The 25743-nt window shown below is 35.7% G+C and overlaps 1 protein-coding gene and 1 long non-coding RNA gene across 7 annotated transcripts; one reads left to right on the plus strand and one right to left on the minus strand.

The window, feature by feature from the left end:
* Positions 1–7719: 7719 nt before the first annotated feature.
* On the minus strand, positions 7720–8730 carry LOC150032635 (uncharacterized). Its single transcript, XR_016524849.1, has 2 exons — positions 8529–8730; positions 7720–8260 (listed from the first exon to the last, which is right to left on the minus strand). It is a non-coding gene; the product is annotated as an uncharacterized LOC150032635 (long non-coding RNA).
* A 7801-nt stretch (positions 8731–16531) lies between these two features.
* TRB1 (telomere repeat binding factor 1) lies at positions 16532–24790 on the plus strand. Of its 6 annotated transcripts, none has more exons than XM_039049922.2 (8): positions 16532–16909; positions 17758–17955; positions 18122–18336; positions 20947–21027; positions 21257–21341; positions 22476–22559; positions 23253–23594; positions 24487–24790. In XM_039049922.2, exons 2-8 carry the CDS (start codon positions 17806–17808, stop codon positions 24499–24501), a joined length of 972 nt encoding a protein of 323 aa, XP_038905850.1. In that variant the 5' UTR covers positions 16532–16909; positions 17758–17805; the 3' UTR covers positions 24502–24790. The 6 variants fall into 6 exon arrangements, with proteins under 6 accessions (XP_038905850.1, XP_038905851.1, XP_038905848.1 ...); XM_039049920.2 differs by having other exon boundaries at positions 16639–16909; positions 20947–21039; XM_039049921.2 differs by lacking the exon at positions 16532–16909 and adding an exon at positions 17369–17495 and having other exon boundaries at positions 20947–21039.
* The last annotated feature ends 953 nt before the right edge of the window (positions 24791–25743 follow it).

Consider the following 25743-nt stretch of genomic DNA (forward strand, 5'->3'; position numbering starts at 1 on the left):
GTTGAATAAAGTTACTGTACATCGCCTCGAGGCACCCTGGGAGTGTCCCTCTAAAGGATGGCAGTTTTGTGCGTTTCTTTATTTGATCTCCTGCAAGAGGATAAGGTAACTTAGTCTTTTGTCCTAATCTATCTTTTCCCTATGGTAAGCGCATTAGGGTGGGACTCTGGCATCGAAAACGAGGTGTTACATTTACACAGAATGGTTAAATGTTAACAATTCTAGACCGAAAAAATGGTGGTTGTTAGGTTCAGTTCCAAGAGTTGGTTCTGCCTAATGGTTGAGAATGTCTCATCCCAGTGAAGGGGCAACTGATCACCCCACCGGTGGCGTTTGTCCTGAATCACTGAGCATTGCAAAATAGAAGTCTAAAACTTAGGGTACTTGAAATTGTTTTGCAAAACTAATTGGTTTTAAAAGTGGTTTAGCAAAACTAATCAAGATTTGTTTGTATTTTCAGCAACTTTTTCAAATGGCTACAGCCACCTTATCACTGGTAAGCGCCGAAAAATTAACTGGCGAAAATTTTTCAACATGGAAACATATGATCACGAAGATCCTAATCATCGAGGATCTCATGTTAGCTCTCACGGAGGCTTGTCCTCCTATTCCAGCTCCAAATGCCACTCGAAATGTTCAGGAGGCATACGAGCGATGGATAAGGGCAAATGAGAAGACCCGAGCCTATATCTTGGCAAATCTTTCTGACGTCTTGGCCAAGAAGCATGAGCCTATGGTCTCAGCTGGTGAGATCATGGAGTCCCTACGGGGGATGTTTGGACAACCGTCTGAATAGCTTATGTATGGGGCTCTTAAATATATATTCAACTCCAAAATGCAAAAAGGCACCTCTATTCGTGAACATGTGCTAAACATGATGGTCCACTTCAATGTGGCGGAGTTGAATGAGTCTACCATCGATGAGGGCAGCCAAGTTAGCATAATCCTACATTATTTGCCAGAGAGCTTCTTACACTTTGTTAGCAATGTAATTCTTAACAAAGTGAAGTATACCCTTACAACTCTCCTCAACGAGTTGCAGACATACCAATCTTTACTGAAAAGTAAGGAGATGCAGAAGGGTGAGGCAAATGTAGCTTCATCCTCAAGGACATTCCATAGAGGTTCGACCTTAAGAACGAAGTCTGCACCTTCTACTTATAAATCTGCAAAGGGGAAGAAGAAGAAGGGTGGTAAGGGAAAAGAGAAGGCACCTGCTAACCCACTGCATGTCGCCCCGAGGAGGCGTCCACAAGTTGCTAAAGGAAAGTGTTTCCATTGAAATCAAGATAGACATTAGAAGAGGAACTATCTTCGGTATCTGAAGGAGAAGAAAGCAGCCAAGGGTAAGGCCAAGGCAGATAAAGGTAAATATGATTTACTTGTACTCGAAACTTGTTTAGTAGAGAATGATGATTTGGCCTGGATAATTGATTCAGGCGCCACTAATCATGTTTGTTCTTCTTTTTAGGGGATTAGATCTTGGCGATAGTTGGAGGCTGGTGAGATGACGATGCGAGTAGGCACCAGGCACGTCGTCTCAGCCGTGGTAGTGGGAGGGATCCAGTTGACTTTACAGAATAGGTTTCTAAATTTAATTGATGTATATATTGTTCCTAAACTAAAAAGAAACCTTATTTCTGTAAAGTGCTTATTGCAATGTAAATACACTGTCTCTTTTAATGTGAATAAAGCATTTATTCATAAAGATGGTGTTTTTATTTGCATAACAAATCTGGAATCAAATTTATATGTGCTAAGGCCGTTAGCCATTAATTCCCTTTATAATATTGAAATGTTCAGAACTGCCATAACTCAATCAAAACGTCAACAAATTTCTCCAAAAGAAAATGCCCAACTTTGGCATCTACGTTTAGGGAACATCAATCTCAATAGGATTGAGAGATTGGTAAAGAATGGACTTCTAAGTGAATTAGAAGAAAATTCTTTATCTGTGTGCGAATCTTGCCTTAAGGGTAAGATGACCAAACGACCTTTTACTGGAAAAAGTTTTAGAGCTAAAGAGCCTTTTAAATTAGTATATTCTGGCCTTTGTGGTCCTATGAATATGCGAGCTCGGGGTGGTTATGAGTATTTTATCAATTTTACTGATGATTACTCCAGGTACGGGTATGTTCATCTTTTGCAACAGAAGTCTAAATCCTTTGAAAAGTTCAAAGAGTTCAAGGCTGAAGCTGGAAACGCATTGGATAGACGAATTAAAACACTTTGATCATATCGAGGTAGAAAGTTTTTGGACTCCACATTCCAGGACTATTTGATAGAACATGGAATCATTTCCCAACTTTTAGTGTCGGGTACACCTTAGCAGAATGGTGTAGCGGAGAGGAGAAATAGGACCTTGTTAGACATGGTTCATTCGATGATGAGTTACGCTTCCTTACTGGACTCATTTTGGGGTTTCGTGGAGACTGCGGTGTACATTCTCAACTATGTTTCCTCCAAGAGTGTTGCAAGAACACCTCTGGGGTTGTGGAATGAGCGTAAAGCTAGTTTACGTCATTTTCGCATTTGTGGTTGCCCTGCACATGTGCTTGAGGCTAATCCCAAGAAGTTGGAACCACGGTCGAGGTTATCCCTCTTTGTAGGCTACCCCAAAGGTATACGAGGGGGTTATTTTTATGATCCGACAGAAAATAGGTGCTTGTTTCAACAAACACTACTTTCCTGGAAGAGGATCATATAAGGGAGCACAATCCATGAAGAAAAGTCATGTTACGTGAGCTTTCCAATGAAACTACTAAAACTTCAACAAGAGTTGTTGAAGAGCCTGCTACATCAACAAGAGTTGTTGATGGGAGTTCATCTAGTAGATCGGTTTCACCTAAAGAGTTGAGGGAACCTCGACATAGTGGGAGGGTTGCGAACCCACCCGTTCGCTATCTGGTTTCACGAAAATCCTTGCTATGGTAGCAGATGACGACGTTGAGGATCTGTTGTCTTATAAGAAGGCAATGGAGGATGTTGGCCAGGTTGAATGGGTCAAAGCTATGGATCTAGAGATGAAGTCGATGTACTTCAACTCAGTATGGGATCTTATAAATTAGCCTGATGGGGTTCGCCCTATAGGTTGTAAATGGATCTACAAGCGCAAACGGGGTGCTGATGGGAAGGTATAGACCTTCAAGGCTCGACATGTGGCAAAGGATTATACCCAGATAGAGGGAGTCGACTATGAAGAGACTTTCTCACCTGTTGCCATGTTAAAGTTGATCTGCATCCTCCTATCCATGCAGCTTATTATAATTATGAGATCTGGAAAATGGACGTCAAGACGGCCTTGCTGAATGGCAATCTTTAAAAGACCATTTATATGGTGCAGCCGAGGGATTCATAGCCCAAGGTCAAGAGAAAAAGGTTTGAAAACTGAATCGATCCATTTATGGACTGAAACAGGCGTCTCGATCTTGGAACATACGATTTGATGTTGCGATTAAGTCGTATGGATTGACCAAAACGTTGATAAACCATGTGTCTACAAGAAGATCATCAATGCTTTAATAGTCTTCTTAATGTTGTATGTAGACGATATCCTACTCAATTGGAATGATGTAGGTCTACTGACTGCAATTAAGAACTGGCTAGCGACCCAATTCTAAATGAAAGATTTGGGAGAGGCTCAGTTTATTCCAGGGATCCAGATTTTTCGGGATCGCAAGAATAAAGTGCTAGCACTGTCTCAAGCATCGTACATTGACAAGATGTTGCTCAAGTACTCGATGCAGGACTCCAAGAGAGGCCTACTGTCATTCAGGAATGGAGTCACTTTGTCTAAGGAAATATGTTCTAAGACGCCTCAAGAGGTTGATGAGATGAGACGGATCCCATATGCGTTTGTCGTTGCCAGTTTGATGTACGGGATGCTCTATACTCGTCTAGACATCTGCTACGCTGTGGGTATAGTCAGTAGATATCAGTCTAACCCAGGCCAGGGTCACTGGACCACAGTGAAAAACATCCTCAAGTATCTTCGGAGAACGAGGGACTACATGCTCATGTATGGTTCGAGGGATTTGATCCTTACAGGATACACAGATTCTGACTTTCAGACTGATAAGGACTCTCGCAAGTCCATATCAGGGTTAGTCTTCACTCTTAACGGAGGAGCTGTAGTGTGGCGAAGCACTAAGTAGGGGTGCATCGCCGACTCCACTATGGAGGCGGAGTATATAACGGCTTGCGAAGTTGCTAAGGAGGTCGTCTGGCTCAGAAAGTTCTTGACAAACCTGGAAGTTGTTCCAGATATGTCCAGGCCCATTATCCTCTATTGTGATAATAGTGAGGCAGTTCGAACTTCAAGAAGCCAAGGAGTCACCGGCGCGGAAAACACATAGAGTGGAAGTATCATCTGATCCACGAGATAGGGCATCAAGGGGACATGATCGTCACGCAGATCGCTTCAGAGCATAATGTTGCTGACCTGTTTACGAAGTCTCTCACGGCTACAGTGTTTGAGGGTCATCTACGAAGCATGGGTCTACAGGATTGCCCGCGATTGAACTAGGGCAAGTGGGAGATTTTATTGTACTGGGCTTTTATGTGCCCTAGTTTATTGTTTTGTACTAAGTTTTTGTACACCCCACTTCGCTTTAGGACAAGTGGGAGATTGTTGGGGTTGATGCCCTAAAGTCTCGTGTCCTGTAGTTTGTAAACAGTATATACGAACACCTGTGATTGTTAATATATCATATTTACTTCACATCTTGTATTTTTGCTCAGTTACTTGTTTTATTTGCTTTACCACAAACCAATAAACATAAAATCCCTGGTTATCTGTATGTGACTCAAGCATGTATGTGGTGACATACAAGTGGATCATGTCTTGAGTGATAACCAAAATGGTTTGTAGTATATGGATATAGGAGGGAAACCTTATCTTGGTAATGCTACGGACGCGGCTCACTTTGTGGAATGGTCACAAGTGTTGTGACCTGCCACAGATGATCTGATCCTGATCATTCGTGTTGGGGACATGCGAGCAGGGGCGTCCTATACAAAAAGTTTGTATAAGACCTGACCACGAAGTGTTAATGTCTCGTGATATAACACCATTCATGACAGAGACTTCACTTCACTAGGATGACTATAGATAACATGACATCAATCCTGAGTGAGTTGGGAGCTCCTGCCATTGAGGACAGTCCTTTGATTTGTATGGGTGCGAGTGGCCAAGTCGCCAATTCAAACCTACCATTTTGGGGATACGTCTGATTTGGGAGCTGGAAACTCAACTACACAAGATGGAATTCACTCCTTCCCCGAGGTAGGGGTAAGTAGATAGATGGCTCCCTTAAGGGTTGATTCCGGGGCTTGAATGATGTGGTGCCACACACCTTCTTTGGCCCGAGAGGTGTTCACACATAGTTGGACTATGTTATATTGTTCATTAGAGGAATCAGTAGTACTTAAGAAGTGAGATGTAACTACAGGGGTAAAACGGTAAATTGGCCCAACTGTACTTACGAGCATTTGTGAAGGGTCATCGTACTCATGATTGGTTATATCCAATGGATATAGAAATATATCTGTGGTAAGAAGAGTTCAACTATTGATCTTTAGTGAAATCACCGACAGTTAACGGATGGTGAATCTCATGGCTAAAGAGTTTAGTCAGTCATTCACGTACCGTTGGAGCTTCGAGACACTGGTCCATTAGGTCACCTAGGTAGCTTGGATAAAGTCGAGAACCAGTGTTTGGGTTAATTTGAAATGTTCAAATTGACAAGAGGAAGTTCAATTATATATGATATAATTAGACTGGTTAATTATATATGATATAATTGGCTAAATGTATGAGATATATTATTTTGGAGGAAATTAGATATAAATATAATTTATATCAAGTAGAGGAAAAATACTATAGTAGATATATGATATCAAACTATAGGATATAAATATAATATGATTATATTTATTAATTAAATTAATTGATTAATTATTTAATAATTAACCAATTAAACATTTGAACGTGGGAACGTGGGGCTGTGAAGGTTAAAATAACCGGCGGGTTGAAGTATGAAAATCGTTTTCATTTTGAGAATTAATTCAATTCGTGCATTCGATAGCCCGCACTTAAAAAGAAACTGTGAAAGAGAGATCGTTGAGAGCCTATATGATAGATTCTCATTTGTCTAAACGATCGTCTAGTTCACGCATTCTCTAAACGATTGTATACCACTTTCCTAAACGATCGTCCAGTTTTTCCTAAATGAACGTGTAGTTCTACTATACGATAAGCGTCCTCGCTATACGATAGCAAAGTTCTTCTCGTGCGCGCTTGTCGTCTACACGAAATCCTCTCCTCCATCCCTTACCAAACTCAACAGAGCCCACTCTTTGGGTTTTTGATATCGAGGATACCCGGGTTTCCCTTGTGGTGGTGTTATCCCCGAAGCCTTGTTTGTGTACGTTCGGATCGTGCAGTAACAATCAAAAGACTCATCGGGTGCTAGTAGATCGGTAGAGTTTTTTGCTGTTGTGGGTTCACACAAACAAAGACCGTCTTCCTCTGGTATGAACCCCTTTCTCTATGTTTTATCGTATTCTGAGCATGCTGTTGATGAGTTTAATATGCATAACTGTTAGTATAGAATGTATATCATTTATATTCTGATCACTGTGAATCAGAGCGATCTAAACCCACTCATGGAACTCTCGTTTTGAGATCCTTCAAATACCTTGGAAGGGTGCGCCCAAGGCACCACTAGACCAAGCATGAATCTCACCTTGTGAACTTTTAGGGAGAACGTGGGTGGAAAAATGACATATCACATACATCTTTTTTCTCCCACTAAGTGTTTCGTAAAAATGGGTTTATAAACTTAGAAAAATCCGGCTAATTAATTTTAACTAAGTCCTTTGTTAATTTGCTCTAACGTTTATATTGAATATTTTAACAATATGTGATTTCATTTATTAAATTCTTTAATAAATTCAATCATTTATTACATGTTTATATAATATTTGCTCAATTCACCTTCCAGGTTGGTTCCCAGGTAGAGGTGTTCCGTTTCCGTCAGCTTAAATACCTCAGCCTAGATAGAATGTTCTTAAGACAAAGGTCCTTTATGGGCAATTATTTTATAAACTTAATCTTTTGTGGAATTCATTTTAATCCTATTAAAACAAATTAAAAGATTAACCTATTTTTAATCTCATTTGAAAACCAAGTAAAATTAAAATGGACCTATGTTTGCATGAAACTCTTTGTTATAGATTTTACTTTATTCCATTAAACATATAGCAATTATATTTTAATGTCATATTAAAACTTCTAATTTGCATCTAATGACGTTGATCAAATATAAAAAATTATATTTATCCAACTAGTGTCATGCTCAATGCAAGATTCATTTTCATTGGAAAGATATAACATTTATATTCATCATCCATGAAAATTAAACATACATATTCATCATTCCATCATATATTATAACATTTATAATATTGTATGATGCATGAACATGCTTAATGAAACATACAGCAAAATAATATAACACTTATATTATGACGCATGAGCATGCTAATGAAATCATGCAATTATAAATTATAAATAATATAATACTTATATTAAGTATGATGCATGAAAATGTTTATCCTAAGGTGAGATTTCAAATCTATATAATATAGATTATGTGATATAAATTCATCCATTAATTTATACATACATCAAATGTATAATAAATTAAACAACAAATATTGGACCAAATTTTGGTATCCTAAAAATTAATTAAATTAATATAACTATTTTATATTAATTAAATTAATAAAAAAAACAAATAAAATTACATAAAACAAGGAAAGTTGCTACAAGCACCGAAGAGGGGACTCAAACTCACGATCGCTGGACTCATCACACACACTTGTGAAGTTCGGACCGTTGCAACGCTGGGGGGTGGAGTGTTGCAACGCTACAAATAATGCTCGTCTCGCCTAGCCTCATAGAGTTGCAACGCTATAGTCCATAAACCTCCATTTTGATGCGTTTTGGTTCGAACTTGGACCGAAAACCTCCATTTTTCACTGATCTCTTCAGCAACTCTTGCTCCTCGATCGACACAGACTTACAGACTCGATAGCAAAACTTAAATACCCAAAAAATAACGGGCCCTTACATTGTAATAGCATTAAAACATAAAGCTAACTGTCAAAAAATGTTAACATCCAGTATTGCAAACCTCACATTCGAAATGTGGATTAAAACCCACCTTTCTTCTTCTTTTAGCATGGAGGAACCAATCTACACATAACCCAAAATTTAAAATTTAAAATCCACTTTCTAGCACTAAAACTATTCCAAAAAGGTTCCAAAGACTTAATATTCACAAAAAATTGAGCCAAGGTCGCCTAAACAATTCTTTATTACGTTGGATAGCTTGCTTAACAACCTTAAATTCCTAAATCTAACATCCAAAAGTTATGGATAAAATTAAATCTTGGCCCAAAACTTAACAATATCAATGGACACTCCAAAAACAACCAAATCTCAAACTAATCAAGAAACTTACCTGCTCCTCAAAAAAACTGGCAGTGGAGTGGCAGCGGCAACAGAAACAGAGAGATCAACGTGGGAGCGAGGAGCAGCCGAACGGAGCGAACAAAACCGACGACGACTTGGGCTTGTGTGGGGCAGGTGAGAGACGAGAGAGGTTTTCGGCCGAGGGCTTGAATGAAGAAGAAGAAGGCTGGGGATGTTGCATAAGTGGGGAAGGACAAAAAAACTTGTTTTATTTTTTTAATTTTATTTTTACATATATAAATATATATATATATAAAGTCAAAATCCTAAATTGATTTTACTTTAGTCCCCTCTCCAAAATATCCTAAATCTTTTTAAATCTTCCAAATTTCAAAATTCAAACCATTTATCAAATTAATTAATTATCTTCTCAAATTACCTTAATTTTGGCTCCAATAACTAAAATTAAAAGGAACATAAAATCTAATAAATGTAAGATAATTAATATAAATTCACTGGAAATTTCAGGATGTTACACTCACCCTAATAAAGCCTATGCCTCACTTAAATCAGATTTTTCTTTATGTTCTTAATCAATTTTTAATTTAGAATATTAATAAAAAAAATTCAGATGGTTTCTATGAAAAATAACACTGAGAAAAATGATTGTAAATTGTAGAAGAAATCAAAGGTGAAAGAGGTTAAAAAAAGCATTTATCTCTAAATGAACGATCGAAAAAAAAAAAAAAGAAAAAAAAATGAGACATTGGTTGCCCAAAGACTAACGATTCTTCTTGTTGTTGATTAGAACCCCTTAAAGCTTTGTTGGTGGTTGAATCCTTTTCAATGGTCGATGGACAGACTCGTTTATGTCCATGGATAGAGACCTTTGTCTTCTAATTTCTCACGTTGGTTGTTTAAGATGCATGCAAGCAAATCTATTGTGTTAATTGGATAATTTCACAAAATAAACTAAATCTCAAAAACTTTTCTATGGATGGCCTCTTCCTTAAAACTTATCTATAATTGACCTTTTGACCATTAAAATACCAATTTTACCCCTAATTTAAAAAACTCATCAAACTGTACCACATTTCTTCTTCCTTCAATGATTTCTTCAACTCTTCATCCAATATGTATTCAGTGAAACACTAACATTCTACCAACACTTTTATTCCCAACTAATATTCTACTAATGGAATTGAATAACATTGATATCAAGAATGGAAGGTCACTCTTAGTTAGTCATTTTCTGTTGAACGTTGTTCATCCTCCCATTATTCTCCCAGAGTTTCAATACAACATCCTCATTGTCGAACGCTTTCATCTTTATTTACATTGTATCTTTGGGTATAGAGGAAGATTCGTTCGTCAGATCCAGAAACGGAGAGAATGTAAGTGATATTCTACAGTATTTCTTGTCCCCAGACTATTTAGTATTGAATGAACAATTGTATAGCAATATATATACGATTGTTCATTATAATGTAAACACTCATTTAGTATTATATGAACGATCGTTTAGTATTATACAAACGATCGCTTAGTATTATTTAAACGATAATTTAAATGATCTTTTGCATAATACTCAACAATCATTTAGTATTATATAAACGATATTTTATATTCTACTTCATAATTGTATAGTATTATATAAACGATTGTGTATATAATATCGAACGATCGTTTAGTAGTTTATACGCGATCGCATATACAATTTTAAGCAAACACTTATAAATAGTTGGGCGATCGATTATCAATTACTAGGCGATTTCTTAAAATTTGATTGGGTATTGCTTAAAATTTGCTAATCCAATTGTAGATTAATGGCGCTACTTTGCATCTTTCTACGATTTGGTAGGGAATGGGACCAATCGGGAAGCAATTATGTTGGAGATCATATGAAAGGTTTGAAGGTCTGAATTGATATAACAATCAATGAATTAGTGAATATTATGCACCAACGACTGAATATCGATCCAGATATGTTTGATATACACATTAAATGTTATTACAACTATTGGTCCTAGCTTCCCCAATTGACATAGTCGACGATAAAGATCTTAGCTTCTTTTTAGAAGGTAATGATGCATCCCGGATGCCGTTATTTGTATTAGTTACACCTTACAAAAGTCATGAAGTACACATTGACAATATGTACTAACAATGCAATCCAACAAATCAACTCATTCCAACCAGTCAAAACTTTTGATATGCAACCATTCCAACACGTAATATTCCCACCATGTCTTCAATGGATAATCATATTGAGCCATGTAACTTGGGGGAAGATTGAAGTGAAGCTTGGTTTGGTCACAACAATGAACCCAGATGTACTCCACAGTTCGATACTGACCATGGATATGGCCAACTTCTCCAACACCTTACATTCATGTTCTAACCCCACTTGTTCCCGCCCCATCAGTTGGTTGGTTGAACTTGCAATTTGACTCATTCAAATGGCATACTTTTGCACATTTTCGTTAATCCATGAACAGGAACCGTTTCACCTAATCGATCGTGGTGAAGTCAGCAATGGATTCGGTGGATCATCCACGTCACGAATTGGATGGCTGGCCCAATTCTGACTAGTTCTCCGCACTACTTTTCCGCTGTTATAAAATACTCTTATGCTTATTTAGTGAAAAACTGGCAGGCTCTGGCTACCTTGCGGAGCAAACAAAAGATCCCCAAATCACAATGGTGTTGTGCCCGAATCTCTTTTTGACTATTCGTTAGTGATTCCACTATAAGTGAGATTTTGAGTAAGTGTTTACACGCCTTTAATTCAAATGCATTCCACCGTTCCAACCCAACCATTTGTAGATATGCCTAGACCATCAGAGGGCATATCGTATGACAACCTCACTACAATATCTCATGACTGTCTGAATGACAAGGATATAAAGGTCAGTCAAATTTTTTTTTCGAAATATGACTTGTCAGTTAAATTATCAATACTTGAAATAAAAAAGAACTTCGACTACCATGTAAAGAAGTCAACGAAGTGCTTGCTAACTATGCGGTGTTTAGTGGAGGAATGCAAGTGGAGGGTTCGTGCAAAAAAATTGAAAGAAAGTGATCCTTCAAAGTGACAAAATATCCGAGTGAACATACATGTTCTCTTGAAATGAGAATGGGTAATCATTGACAAGCAAAAATTTGAGTTATTGGACACTTAATCAAGTCCAAATTAAGAACAAGTTGGTCGAACATACCGCCAGAGGGATATCATTGAGAACGTCTGGTGAGATTTTGAAGTGAATATAAGTTACAGACAAACTTATCGCGCTAGAGAGTATGGATTGGTGTTTGCACGAGGGTCGCTGGAAGGATCATATGTTATTGTTAAGGCATATGGCGAGGCATTTAAGCTTGCAAAGTCGGGTACAATCTTTGAAGTTGAAGTTGAGGACAAACATTACTTTATGTATGTCTTCATGGCACTTGGCCCGTTTATTAGGGATTTATTGAACTGCATACGCCAAGTAAACGTTGTTGATGGGACACATCTGTACAAGAAATATAAAGGTATGTTGTTAATAGCAACATGCATTGATGGTAATAACAACATATATCCTATGTAGATGAGGAGAACGATGCATCATGGAATTGGTTCATGACTCATTTGAAGGCTTCAGTAGAAGACATTCTCAATTTAGTGATTATATCAGATCGTCACATCTCAATTGCGAAGGCTGTCTCAAGTATATTCCCTAATGCATTCCATGCCCTATGTATATACCATATTCGGAACAATTTGGTGGACAGATTCAAGAATAAGGGCATAATTCCACACTTCTACCTAGCAGTGTCATAAAATGTATGAATTTCAGATGTTTTGGGCTAAGCTCCAACAATATCTTGGGGTGACGACCTATCTTGAGGAGATTGGATTACAACGGTGGGCAAAGGTTTATCAAGTCCATTATAGGTATGACAAGATGATGACAAATATAGTAGAATGCCTCAATGAATGTTGAAAGATGCACGAGAACTACCAATCACGAAGCTATTGGAGCATATCCGTGAGTGGCTACAAGGTTGGTTTTATGTCCGATGTACACATACAATGGCATGCACAAACATTGTAACTGATTATGCAATGGTATTTTTAAGGAATCAGAACTGATGTCTAGGACATATCATATTTCTCCGACAGACATGCATATAATTAATGTGGACGATGGATATTTGGGGGGGTTGGTTGATCTTCGTTCACGGACATGTACTTGTATGGAGTTCAATTATATAGAGATCTCATGCTCCCATGAAATATCTGCGGCAACCCTTAGAAACATTAATGTTCAAACATTTTGTTCAAAATGGTTTACAGTTGAATGTATGCTTATTGCTTATGCAAAACCAATCTTCCCTATTGGACATAGATAAGAATGGAGTCAAAGATCAAATTTTGAAGACTTCAAAATTCTACCACCACGAAAGGTACCAAGTGCGAGTCGACGTCATACTATTAGGATACCTTCTATTGAAGAAGAGCCACGACAAATCCACAGGTGTACACGTTGTGGACAAAGAGGGCATAACAAGAAAATGTGCATATAAACATTAATAACACCTGAGACTGGCCCATCTAGGCTCGATGATATGTAAGTTATGGGTGATCGTTTACTTATTTGTATATAGCTTCTCCCTCTTTGTTACCATCTACATGTGGCTTTTTCCCCCTTTTCACATCCTCAGGTAAACACCTGGTTGGTTTTTTCCTTTTTCAGCGCTTGGGGAGGTCATTTTTCTCCTACATTTAAATTGTAAATCAGTTAGATAATAATGGACTTACCTTGATTTCAATGTTAAGATGATTAATTCATAAAATGGTCGATTTTCATTTTAATGGCTTCTTTTTTAGTTGCACTCTCCATAACATTGGTTGGATCCAAATCGAAGTGGCTCCTAAGATTGAATCATTTTATGGGGAGTTCAAGTCTTTCGTCGACTGTTGCTTCTATCGTATTCTGCTCAATAGCCATACATTGATCACTGATACATTTGGACTACTCATTGTGGGGGGTTCCTTCATTATTATTATTATCATCATCATCATTGTGAGTCCGTTCATTATTACCACCATCATCATCATTATCGTCATCATTTCACTTAAGGAGTCCCTTCATTGTTATCCTGAACAAATCACACAAAACATACAAGTAAAGAAGATATTCTATATGATCGTTTAAGATATTCTACACGATCGTTTAAGATATTCTACACATTGTTTAAGATATTCTACACATTGTTTAAGATATTCTACACAACCATTTAATATTTTCTACACGATCATTTATAAATATCTACACGATCGTTCAAGATTATCCAAACAATCTTTAGGATTTTATAGACGATCATTTATGATTATATGCATACATACCCCATGTAAATGCTGGACTAGCAACTTTATTTCGTTTAGCTGCTGGCCCATTAGATGATGCTAGACAGTAAAGGTATTCACCCATCTGACTAACCATGGTAGTCTTTGCTAAATCTTTTCGAACTTTTTTAATTTCCTCCCTAAGAATTTTGTATGATTTGGAATGACGATGTTTGGAGGACTTATGTGGCGTGTTTAACAATTCATCTTGTCCCCTCCTACCCTTCTCCTGGTTAGTTTGAATTGGCCTACATGATTTGGACTCTATGACATGATGCTTAGTTACATGCTGACCTTGCTCACCAACATGGGGTTCATTGGATGGAGGGTTTTCTTGCTCCCCAACATGTTGGTCCAACCCATCGTGCCCCCTAAAGGACTCATAGGTATCCAAAGAGTGATCATGCCCTTCAACCTCCTCAACCTCCACAATCCTTCTTCCTTTGACATCATGGATCATCTCCTCACTTCTTCTTCCTTCCAACCGGTCCTCCTTGTACCTTATCTTCTCTACTCTCGATAAAAGTCTCGTAAAAACAATAGTCTGTACATAAGCAAATGAGTAAGTCAGAATGCACGAAACTATGATAGATGCCAATAATTACTAAGCGATCGGTTACTTACTTTTTTGAACTAAAACACATTCTTACTCAATGATTTATAAGATGGATCATGAGAACAAGTCCATCTAAGAATTCTAGGAATTGCAGCCTTGCTGACTTTAGTGGCTATGAACTTACTTGACGCATATAAAATTTTGTAAGCCCAAACCTATAATATAGGAGCTTTTATTACACATACAATATTAACACACAAATTAAAGTGAAATAGAAACGAAAGTACATACTTGGAACGTAAGTAAAAATCCCTTTATACAATAATATGAGGCACGATGAGCATTTCTGCTTTCTTTGTCTCACGTGCCTCCTTCTTCCAACACATGATAGTCTTCATGCTATTCAAGATACGTTTGGAAAAGACGGATAACGAGTCATAGTGTGTAAAGACTTCAGGGTCATCAACAATCCCAAATGTTTTCACATCAAATTGGGTTTTCTTGTCTTTTCCAACCATCATCGTTTTAATGAATAATGCCAATGAAACCTTGACGACATCTTCATAGTTTGTAAAAATGAACTTCTCGAATGCATTCTCCATGTCCTTGCAAGAACTATCCTTATCATTTGGGTCCTTCGATCCAAGAATGATTTATCGCAGTCTCTCACCATTTATTTCTCTTTCTACAATTTCCTTGGTCGATCACAACCCAATTATCATATTAAAATCATCTTGGAGAATGTTACCTTCTTCCCCAGTATGTTGAATGATATAACGTCTGGATTCGCATCTGTTACCTCTCTCAACAGAAAATGGTGAAAAATTTGTCAATTAAATACAAGATCTACGTCCAACAGTGGACCAAAAACCGTTGTCTTAAACATTCTCATTTGCTATTCTATCAACTTATTCTTAATAATGGATGTAGTTTTGTGGACTTGGCAAGAAACTGTAGCAGGGAAATATTTATCAGCAGGGATGGCCATCTGCAACCTGTAACAAACGCATACATTACCATAATAAGTAAACGATCACATAATAAAAACTAAACAATCGCATAACAAATAACTAAATGATCGCTTAACATAAAACAAAATGATCGGACAACAAACAATTAAACAATCATGTAACGAACAACTAAACGATCACATTACAAATACCTAAATGATCGCGTAATAAACAACTAAATGATCGCATTACAAATACATAAATGATCATTTAACAAACAATTAAATGATTGTATTATAAATACCTAAATGATCTTGTAACTAACAACTAAACAATTGCATTACAAATACTTAAACGATCGTGTAAACACCACTAAACGATCACACATTTTTTTTCTAAATGATCGTTTACGTTTCTCTAATCGATCGTTTAAAGAATACTAAATGCTTGCCTAGGATTATCTAAGCGATCTCTTAGAAATAAATACACAATCATTTAACAAAAGTTGAGAGATCGTTTAACAAATGGTAGGTGCGAACCCTTTATGAACCCTAAACGAATATCAACATGCATTCAAGGAGAAGAGTCACATACCTTTTAGAGATCGATATCGGTAGAAAATGTGTACAAACGACTAGTGAGAAGGTGGCCAAACGCTCGAATGAAGATGGGAGACGACGAATTAGGTACGAGAGCCAAAATTGCATAGTGAGAGAAGATGTAAGCGAAAAAGCAGGGTGAATGATGCTTCGTAGCAAGGTTTGAAGAGTTTTTTAGGTTGAGAGTAGAACTGGTATTTCACATGGGCAAAAGATCAATCATAGATAAATTTTTAGGAAGAGGTCATCCATAGATTTTTTTTTTAGAGTTGGGTCATTTTGTGAAATTTTTCGTGTTAATTTGGAGTTAGAAGATTTTTTATTCTGGAAAATATTATTAATAAAATTTTGAGATTTATCATCAAAGCCCCACTAAGCTTAATAAGCAAGTCACATCACCGTAAAAAATCTACTCAAAAAATATGTTAATTTTAACTATTTTATTAGTGGGAAGAGACTTTTTAAACTTATTCTTAAAAATTTAGGAATTAAAATAGTCAATTTAAAACTTCAGGAACCAATAACACTTATTCCTAAAAATTTAGTGACGAAAAAGATATTTTTTTTTCTAAAAAAAATTGAAAAAGAGCATTTTAATTTTTTTTTCTTTCTTTCTTTATTTACTTTTTAAGAGATATTAAAAAAAAAAATTTTTTAAAAAAAGAAAAAGAAAAAGAAAAAGAAAAAAAGTTTGAAGACCAAGACAACGATTCCGGCTGGCAGCTGAATCCGTGCCTGATAAAATTGGTTTTCCTGGAAAAATATTAAGGAGCCTCAGGAAAAATATATAAATGTATAAATCTCAACGAGCGATAGAGAGAATCAGTATTCAGAGAGGGCGAATTTTTCCACCTATGCTTCAATTTTCAACGGAATTTTGAATGTTCCAGCCTCCAAAAACCTAACTCATTCCACTATTCCCTTTGCATAACTGAGGTATTTTATGTTTCTCCTTCGCATTTGAAATTTTTTGGTTTGATTTTATCGTTTCCAATCTCCAATATCGTAACAAGCATGTTGAAATTGTAACAATAGGGTTCTGTAAATTTAACATTACCTGCTCACTGGATCAAATGACTTTATTTGGAGAATAGGGTTTGCCCTTACCATTTTTTTTTTCTTTTTTCCTTTTGAATTGAATTTGATTCGTTTCGATATGGGTATTGACGTATTGTAATTGTTGAAGACGAAAGGTTAAACTTGACATTGGAAATTATATCAAATGGATTGAAATGGAGGGTTAAGGTTATGGCAGAATTGGATTATCCGGAATGCGAATGAAGTGGTAGTCTTCGTTCCTTATCAATTTGAAGATTTGACCATTCAATGGCGTCGTGGTCAGTCCGTTTGAACCGATGTTCCTTCTTATTAAATGTGGTTTTGACCCTATGAACTCTAGGAAATACTATACTTCCTTCTGCTTTGGCTTAAACGGAGATAGATTTCTTATCATCTAAGAAGTTCTCTTTTTAGTTCAACTACTTTTCCGGGTGGGGATTTGAACCTGACCCTTTTGGTGGAGGTTCTTGTGCCTTAATCTGTTGACTTATGCTTATGTTGGTCTTTTAGTTTCTTGTATATATATATATATATATATATATATATATAGTTGAGAATTTGAGATTTTGGCTAGGTTTTGGATGTTTTCTTTTTCCAATTCGTGTTATATTTAACTTTGATGCGAAGTAGTTAGTTAATCTTCACATTTGACATTGGTAGGTTTTGAATATGTAAACAAATCTGTTCCTTTTATTTTCTGAATGAATATTTTTTTATGTGAAAAGAAAAAAACTAGTTGGCCGTGGGAGTGAGCCTTCTTTCTGCTGCCTTTAATGGGTGCTCCGAAGCAGAAATGGACTAGTGAAGAAGAAGCAGCCCTGAAGGCTGGAGTTGTTAAGCATGGAGCAGGAAAGTGGCGAACGATACTTAAGGATCCTGAATTCAGCAGTGTACTGTATCTTCGTTCAAATGTTGATCTCAAGGTAAATAATAATGTTTTAGTAGTCTTGAGCTTGCTATTCCAGAAGACCAGAAAACTTTTTTATGTAAAACTTCTGGTATTTCTTCTTATGCGTTGAAAGAGGAATTGTTTTGCCAAGAAATTTATATTGAAAGATAGATTGATTCATGTCGTCAATATTTAAAAAGGACAAATGGAGGAATATGAGTGTCATGGCCAATGGCTGGGGATCCCGAGAGAAGGCCAGGTTGGCTCTTAAGAGATTACATGCTCCTAAAAAGGATGAGAACACTGTGGCTCAAAGTGTTGCTGTCCAAAGTGAAGACGAATTGCCAGAAGCTAAGTCTGTTTCTCTTTCCTTGGATATCAAGCAGATAACTGGTCCAAAGCGATCTAATGTAAGGTTGGTCAAATCTTTTATCATTTTTCATTCCTTTTTTCTTAGTTCTTGTCCTGTGGACAGGATTTTGTTATTTTGTATTTGTTCTTTTTCTAGAACACTTTGTTTTTTGTTTTCCCACTTAACTTAATAGATATGGCCATATAGGTCTTTTGAGTTCAACAATATCAAGGTGGGATTTGAACATTTGATCTTTAGGACAATGTGTTAATTAATTGAATCATTGAGCTATGCTAAGGTTACTTGATAATAGAGCCCTGATTTTGGTAGAGTGTGGGACTGGTTTATTGAATATTCTATTGGATGATCCAATCTTAAGTGATGGATTTGTCATGGATTTGGTCCTATTCCTCAGACCATCTGTTCAACCTAGGTGTATCTTGATTTGAGGTTTTTGTCAGTAAGATTGGCAACTGAACTTCTAATTGTCTATATCATTTTGATAAAGCTCCTTCAGCATATATTGTGATGAGTGCTGAGTAGCATGTGCTCAAACATAGCAACTATAAATTCTGATAATTTTCCACCTACTCAGCACTCAACAGTTATATTGTGATGAGTGCTGGGTAGCATGTGCTCAAACATGCTATTCAGCACTCCACCTTGTCTAGAAGGAATTTTTGTTTCTACTTTTTGAAGAAAACCAAGAGTATTGCAAACAGAACTAATCTTGCTCTGCCTGATTAATAACCTCCACCAGCACTCTCTATGTTACAAGTTAAACCAGGCTTGAAATCTTGTTGTAGTTGGAAGCTTACATATTTAAATTGGGGGTTAAACCATTAGCTGATTCAAAGAAGTAATCTAGAAATATTTTGATAAGAAATGAAAATTATATCAATTGAGATGTAATACTAGAAGAATGGGATAAAATATCACCCAATCCAAAGCCTCAAAGCCAGGGGTTGCAAAATGGATTTCAAATTAGCATGAACTGTAGCAAGAGAGTAGTACGGGAGAGCTTAATTTGAAGCGATAAAAGGCAATAAATGTAAAACTACAAATTTCACTTTCTACCTTGTGAAAAAGCCTCCTATCCCCTTATTCCACAATGAAATGCCTATGGAACAGACCAAAAATTCTAAACAGAAAATTCCTGCTTGTTTAATGGTAAGCACTTTTTGCTTTTAAATTGTGAACTAACAGAACATGAGAGATTTACCTTCTCCGTTGGTTTTCAGTAAATAAAATTGAACATTGTTTTAGCTGTTCAATTAGATTTTCTAATCACTTTTGTTATTTCCAAATTATTGAGTGATTTAAGCTTAGGGACTTCATCACAATTTTACCTCTAGAATATAATATGGGTTCTTGAGGTTGGCATTAGTTTGCATCATTATCACGTTATTCTTCCCCCTCACCCCCTCACCCACAAATAATCCTTGTCCTTATCAGATATCTATATTATATATTTAATGAAAATTTATTTATATATTTATTATTATTATTATTTCTGAAATCTAGATTCCTTCATGGCATTTCTCTTAAGTGTGAAGTGGAAGTTATTTTAAAAATCAAAAGAGCTATGGCTCCTATCCCCTTATTCCACAATGAAATGCCTATGGAACAGACCAAAAATTCTAAATAGAAAATTCCTGCTTGTTTAATGGTAAGCACTTTTTGCTTTTAAATTGTGAACTAACAGAACATGAGAGATTTACCTTCTCCGTTGGTTTTCAGTAAATAAAATTGAACATTGTTTTAGCTGTTCAATTAGATTTTCTAATCACTTTTGTTATTTCCAAATTATTGAGTGATTTAAGCTTAGGGACTTCATCACAATTTTACCTCTAGAATATAATATGGGTTCTTGAGGTTGGCATTAGTTTGCATCATTATCACGTTATTCTTCCCCCTCACCCCCTCACCCACAAATAATCCTTGTCCTTATCAGATATCTATATTATATATTTAATGAAAATTTATTTATATATTTATTATTATTATTTCTGAAATCTAGATTCCTTCATGGCATTTCTCTTAAGTGTGAAGTGGAAGTTATTTTAAAAATCAAAAGAGCTATGGCTCCTATCCCCTTATTCCACAATGAAATGCCTATGGAACAGACCAAAAATTCTAAATAGAAAATTCCTGCTTGTTTAATGGTAAGCACTTTTTGCTTTTAAATTGTGAACTAACAGAACATGAGAGATTTACCTTCTCCGTTGGTTTTCAGTTAATAAAATTGAACATTGTTTTAGCTGTTCAATTAGATTTTCTAATCACTTTTGTTATTTCCAAATTATTGGGTGATTTAAGCTTAGGGACTTCATCACAATTTTACCTCTAGAATATAATATGGGTTCTTGAGGTTGGCATTAGTTTGCATCATTATCACGTTATTCTTCCCCCTCACCCCCTCACCCACCAATAATCCTTGTCCTTATCAGATATCTATATTATATATTTAATGAAAATTTATTTATATATTTATTATTATTATTATTTCTGAAATCTAGATTCCTTCATGGAATTTCTCTTAAGTGTGAAGTGGAAGTTATTTTAAAAATCAAAAGAGCTATGGCTGCTAGCTGCAAGAAGAAATCTAATCTTCCTGGCTTATTTCTTTCTTTTCTTTTCTGAACAAATGTATCTTATTCCCACTTTGAACAGAAAGGAAGAGGAGGAGGAAGAAGAAGAAGAAGAAAAAGAAGTAGAAAGAATAGAAAGAGATGCAAGATATGATTGTCATAGGTGGGAAAAAAGGTCAAATTCCACAACATTTTAGTTTGAAATAACTGCAACATAGAATATACAATATTAAAAAAAAAAAAAAAAAAAAAAAACCAATGATTTACTGGTAGGAAATGCAACTATTCACTTCGAGAAAGACGTAATATATTTTAACATCTGAAATATGTATTTATGTGATATACATTTGGTAGCCAATAAAGGTTTAATTTGTTTATTTATTATTTTTCAGGTTAGACAATCTTATAATTGAGGCGATTACTTCCCTCAGGGAGCCTGGTGGTTCTAATAAGACAAAGATTACCTCATATATAGAGGTAGTTTTCCTTTCTCTAAATAAAGAAATTGGACTTGTGTTGAAGCTCTTTCATCAATTTCTCATCAATTCAAGGAGAAAATGAAGTGAGATGTTCGTTTGGTTATACCTTTTGATTTCGGTCTCTTACGTATTGAGATTTCTTTTTTCTGTATTAAAATAAGTAGTTACAGTGTTTTATATTTTATGTTTTTTTAATTTTAATCTATTTAATCATTATTGACTTGTGTTGAGAACAAAAATAGCAGTCAAGAATTTAAAGTGGTCAGTGCGGCAAAATACTTGAGGCTAGGTTGTTTTTTTTTGCCTGCAGTTTGAATGTTATTTTTTCATTCTAGTTAACGCAAAGAGTCGTCATTAATTGGAAAAAAAATGCATTTGTTAGTATTTATCTTGGCTGACGCTTTTGGAATTATTTTATAATCGTTTGATGCACTTCCATACTGGCATTCTTTTATTATGTATTTATATTTATAATGGTACTAGTGCACATCCCCCTCTCTGAAAGCAAGTGGCAAAAAGAGACTTCTATCCATTGGTAATTATTAATTGTTGGACTAACATTGATAGGAGCAGTTTTATTGATTATTCAGAATCCTGTGTGATTCACAAGCCCTTTTTATCGGTTTATTTAATTCAACGAGTTGTTAGTCTCCCAATAACTGATTGATTCAAGTGACATCAAACATTTGCCAGAAATTTTGGTACAATGTCTTGTAACGTTCTGGAACACTTGTGGCAGTGGATGTTGTAGTATTTGTTGCCTTCTCTTCAAGCTCTTCACCCTATTCTTTTTGTATTTACACTCTTTTAATCATTTTTGTCCATTTGAGAAGTTCGACACAACCCCTTTGCTTTTTGGAGGGGCTTTCCTTTGTAAATTTTCGCTCTATTTTCCCTAATCTTTCCTTTCTTAAGTAGACTTGATCAATTAGAACGACTATTTGGTTCCCTTCTGTGAAGATCTTTCCTATTATAACTATTTTTCCTGGAATTGAACTGTCTTTCAGTAAGGTTTCATATCTGTGCTGCACCTTTTCTTCCCCAATTTGAGCTCTGTATAGTTGCTATGCTATCCTAGTCCGTTGTAATTGCTGCTTTTGTTGAGTTCCTTTTTATTTTCTTCTGTAAATAGGATCAATACTGGGCACCTCCCGACTTCAAGAGGTTGTTATCATCAAAATTGAAGTTCTTAACAGCTAGTCGTAAACTGGTCAAGGTAAGCAAATCTAAAATTTCATTGTTAATTTCTTGAAAGAAAAGAGGGGAAAACTCCTTTATGTTACTTTGACTCACTAGAGCTATTTATTCTTTTTCCGTTGTTGATTTCTCAAAATAATAATAATATCGTTTCTTGTGGAATGCTTTAGTTTCAGCATTATACTCCCATGTGACTATAATAGTGTTGTGAAACAATTTGCCGAGAAATCCACCATCATTCTCTGGAGAAAGAGAATCATATCTAATTCTGGGAAGATAATTGGATTATTGGCTTCCTTCCCTCTTATTTTCCTTGGTTATATAACGTTACCAAGTTTGCTGCCATTACTTCCCACTCAGTTCATTCTTTGAGATCCTTCTTGTGTAATTAAAATCTTAGATCTTTTATGTGCTTGAAAATTTTTCGGAAATGGTTCTCATACTTCCAAGGATAAAACGGTGTTGTATTTAATTTGACCTGGAAGCATAATATCAGGTAAAGCCCAACTTCCGGTGTTATGATGGAAAATTTAAACTGAACAATAATCGCTCAGTCTAGATGTTAGCTTAGGAAAAATGTTAATCTCAATTACCTGTTTGACCTCCTTTGATGGGTCGATTCAGTTCTTTCTTATTGTATTCTATTGATAGACCAAAAATATCACCCCTTCTCAAGGTTTTCAGGGTTTAAGTGGAGTTTCTATTTGTCCAGGTTAAACGAAAATATAGGCTTCCTCCAGCGGGGCCTTCAGAGAGGAGGAGCTCTATGTTATTGTTGGACGACCAGCAAAGAGCTTCTACAAGAGCTGACAAGGATGAAATGTGTATTCTTTCGAAAGCTCAGATCGATCTCGAATTAGCCAAGATGAGGACCATGACTTCCCAAGAGGCAGCGGCAGCTGCTGCTCGAGCAGTTGCAGAAGCAGAAGTAGCAATAGCGGAAGCCGAAGAGGCAGCAAGGGAAGCCGAGGCAGCTGAGGCTGATGCAGAAGCAGCCCAATCATTTGCAGAAGCTGCAATGAAGACACTGAAAGGAAGAAATCTCCCGAAGATGGTAAAACTCTATTATTATATTATTTATCACGTTGAAGTTGCATTAGTATCAACCATCATGAGTTGGCGTAGTAGTAAATATGGGACATGACTTTGACAAAGGACTAAGAGGTCATAGGTTCAATCCATGGTCACCTCCTACCTAGGATTTAATATCTTACGAGTTTCTTTGACACCCAAATGTTGTAGAGTCAGGCGAATTGATCATGATTAAAAAGAAAAAAGTTGCATTAGTATCTACTTCTTTGTTTGTTAATTCCATTGGATTTATTAGTCATTAAGTTTGATCCGTTTATCATGATTGTCCAGAGGGATGTGACAATTGATAGGATCCACATCATCTTTATTCTTTATTAATTGAGGTAGTCTCAGAAACAAATTAGGTTATTTTATTAGCGAATATAGAATCGCTTTCACACATAAAGAATTTCCTTGGCTGAAATTACAAATACCATATATTGGAGGATTAGAGGTACAGGACTTGATTCAATTGAAGTGGTATTCTCTCTTCACTGAGAGCTTGGAAATTGTATTCCTGAGGAAGTTGTTTATTTTATTTTATTTTTAGTACAACAAATGTCGGTGTTTGGAGATCTGAACCTTTGGTATCTAGGGAAGGAATATATGCCAAGTTCTATTGAGGCCTCTTTAGTATACTCAATACTTGCTTTCATCTGCTTGTGTAAGCCGTGTTTTCTGCTGACAAACTCCTTAACTAATAACCTTATACCCTTAGTTTCCTACCTGTATTGGTCCGGGATTCTCTCAACCAGCATTGTTGTCATTTAAGCTCTACTTTTGCTTCATCATTATTATGTGACTGAGTTTTTTGTTAACAAACATCTCAAAAACTCTAATCTTAAATGCACATTTCTTTTGGTATTTGTTAACAGATGATTCGGGTTTGATGGAAAGCAAAAACTGATTTAGAAGAGTTATGGAGCTGTTCTTAAATGGATCAACGTGTTCCACGCTCACTATCGATTAGCATTATAAGCAACCTCTCCCCCACCATCTTCAATTGGTTTTTGGGCAACTCGAGGAACAGGGTCATATCTGACTAGAAGAAGAATAGGAAAATTCTGTGGGTTTATAGTTAGTTGTATGTAAAAATGTTCATTGCTTGTAGTGTAGGAAATATGTGGGCATTTTATCTATGCTCTCTGATGTTAATGAATTATTGCCATTGTTTATTTCTATTAGTCTGAAACTTTGGAGTTGTATTAATGTAAACAAGGAAAAAAGATAGAGAAATAGATGGGGTTTTGACAAAAAAAAAAAAAAAAAAGACCAAAGTTTCAAGGGGGGTCCCAATTTCATTTTAATTTCACGTTTTGGCAACCACAAAGACCATACTTTTCCACTTCTCGATTTTCATGTTTGTATGGGAAATTATTCGATTTGCCATTAAAGTATCAACATCGATGTTTAGAAAGTGACTACTTTTTATTTTGGTTGTTCAGTCAAATGTAACGATAAGGTTTATATTGGTTTAGAAGTCCAAAGACTAAGAACTAATTCACAAAATAATTGGGAATGGATAGGGGACTCTTGTTTTGGGTCTTGAGCTGGATAAATTTCTAATACTCCATAGTATCATACTTTATTTATCTTATAAATTAATCTGTACTTTTTGACACAGTAAACGAAGATAGTACGAAATATTCACCCGTTTGAGGGAGCCATCTTTTCGTTTGCTTGTCTTTCCATAATATCCTTTCAAACTACATGTCTATGATGTCTTAGTTCAAAAGAATTTAATTCAGAATCAGTTTTTGGGTTAATTTAAATTCTTCAAATTAATAAGAAAGAATTTAATTATATATGATATAATTAAATTAATTTAATTATATATGATATAATTGATATAATGTATTTGATACATTATAGTTTAATTGGAGGAATAAATTTTTTTAATGTGATTCAGATATATTTTCTATAAATGAGATTCATAGTTGTTCATATCTAAATAAATTATTCAGATATGATTTATATTAAATGTCATAAAATAGAGAAAAATAACTATAGTTTATATTGTATATGATGCGATATTAAAACTATAGGTTATAAATATAATATAATAAGTTGGTTATCATATTTATTTATATTATTTCTTATTTTGAATAATAATCCTATTTTCTCTCCAATCA

Source organism: Benincasa hispida, chromosome 11 (genome assembly GCF_027475165.1).
Source record: "Benincasa hispida cultivar pf3 chromosome 11, pf3_genome.v1.1, whole genome shotgun sequence".
NCBI classification, from domain to species: Eukaryota; Viridiplantae; Streptophyta; class Magnoliopsida; order Cucurbitales; family Cucurbitaceae; genus Benincasa; species Benincasa hispida.

Bases quoted from the DNA above. Each gene is read 5' to 3' on its own strand.
- TRB1 (XM_039049920.2), top strand. From the start codon at position 17,806: ATGGGTGCTCCGAAGCAGAAATGGACTAGTGAAGAAGAAGCAGCCCTG. The intron at 17,956-18,121 runs GTAAATAATAAT...ATATTTAAAAAG, and splicing joins GTTCAAATGTTGATCTCAAG to GACAAATGGAGGAATATGAG. The intron at 21,342-22,475 runs GTAGTTTTCCTT...TTCTGTAAATAG, and splicing joins AGATTACCTCATATATAGAG to GATCAATACTGGGCACCTCC.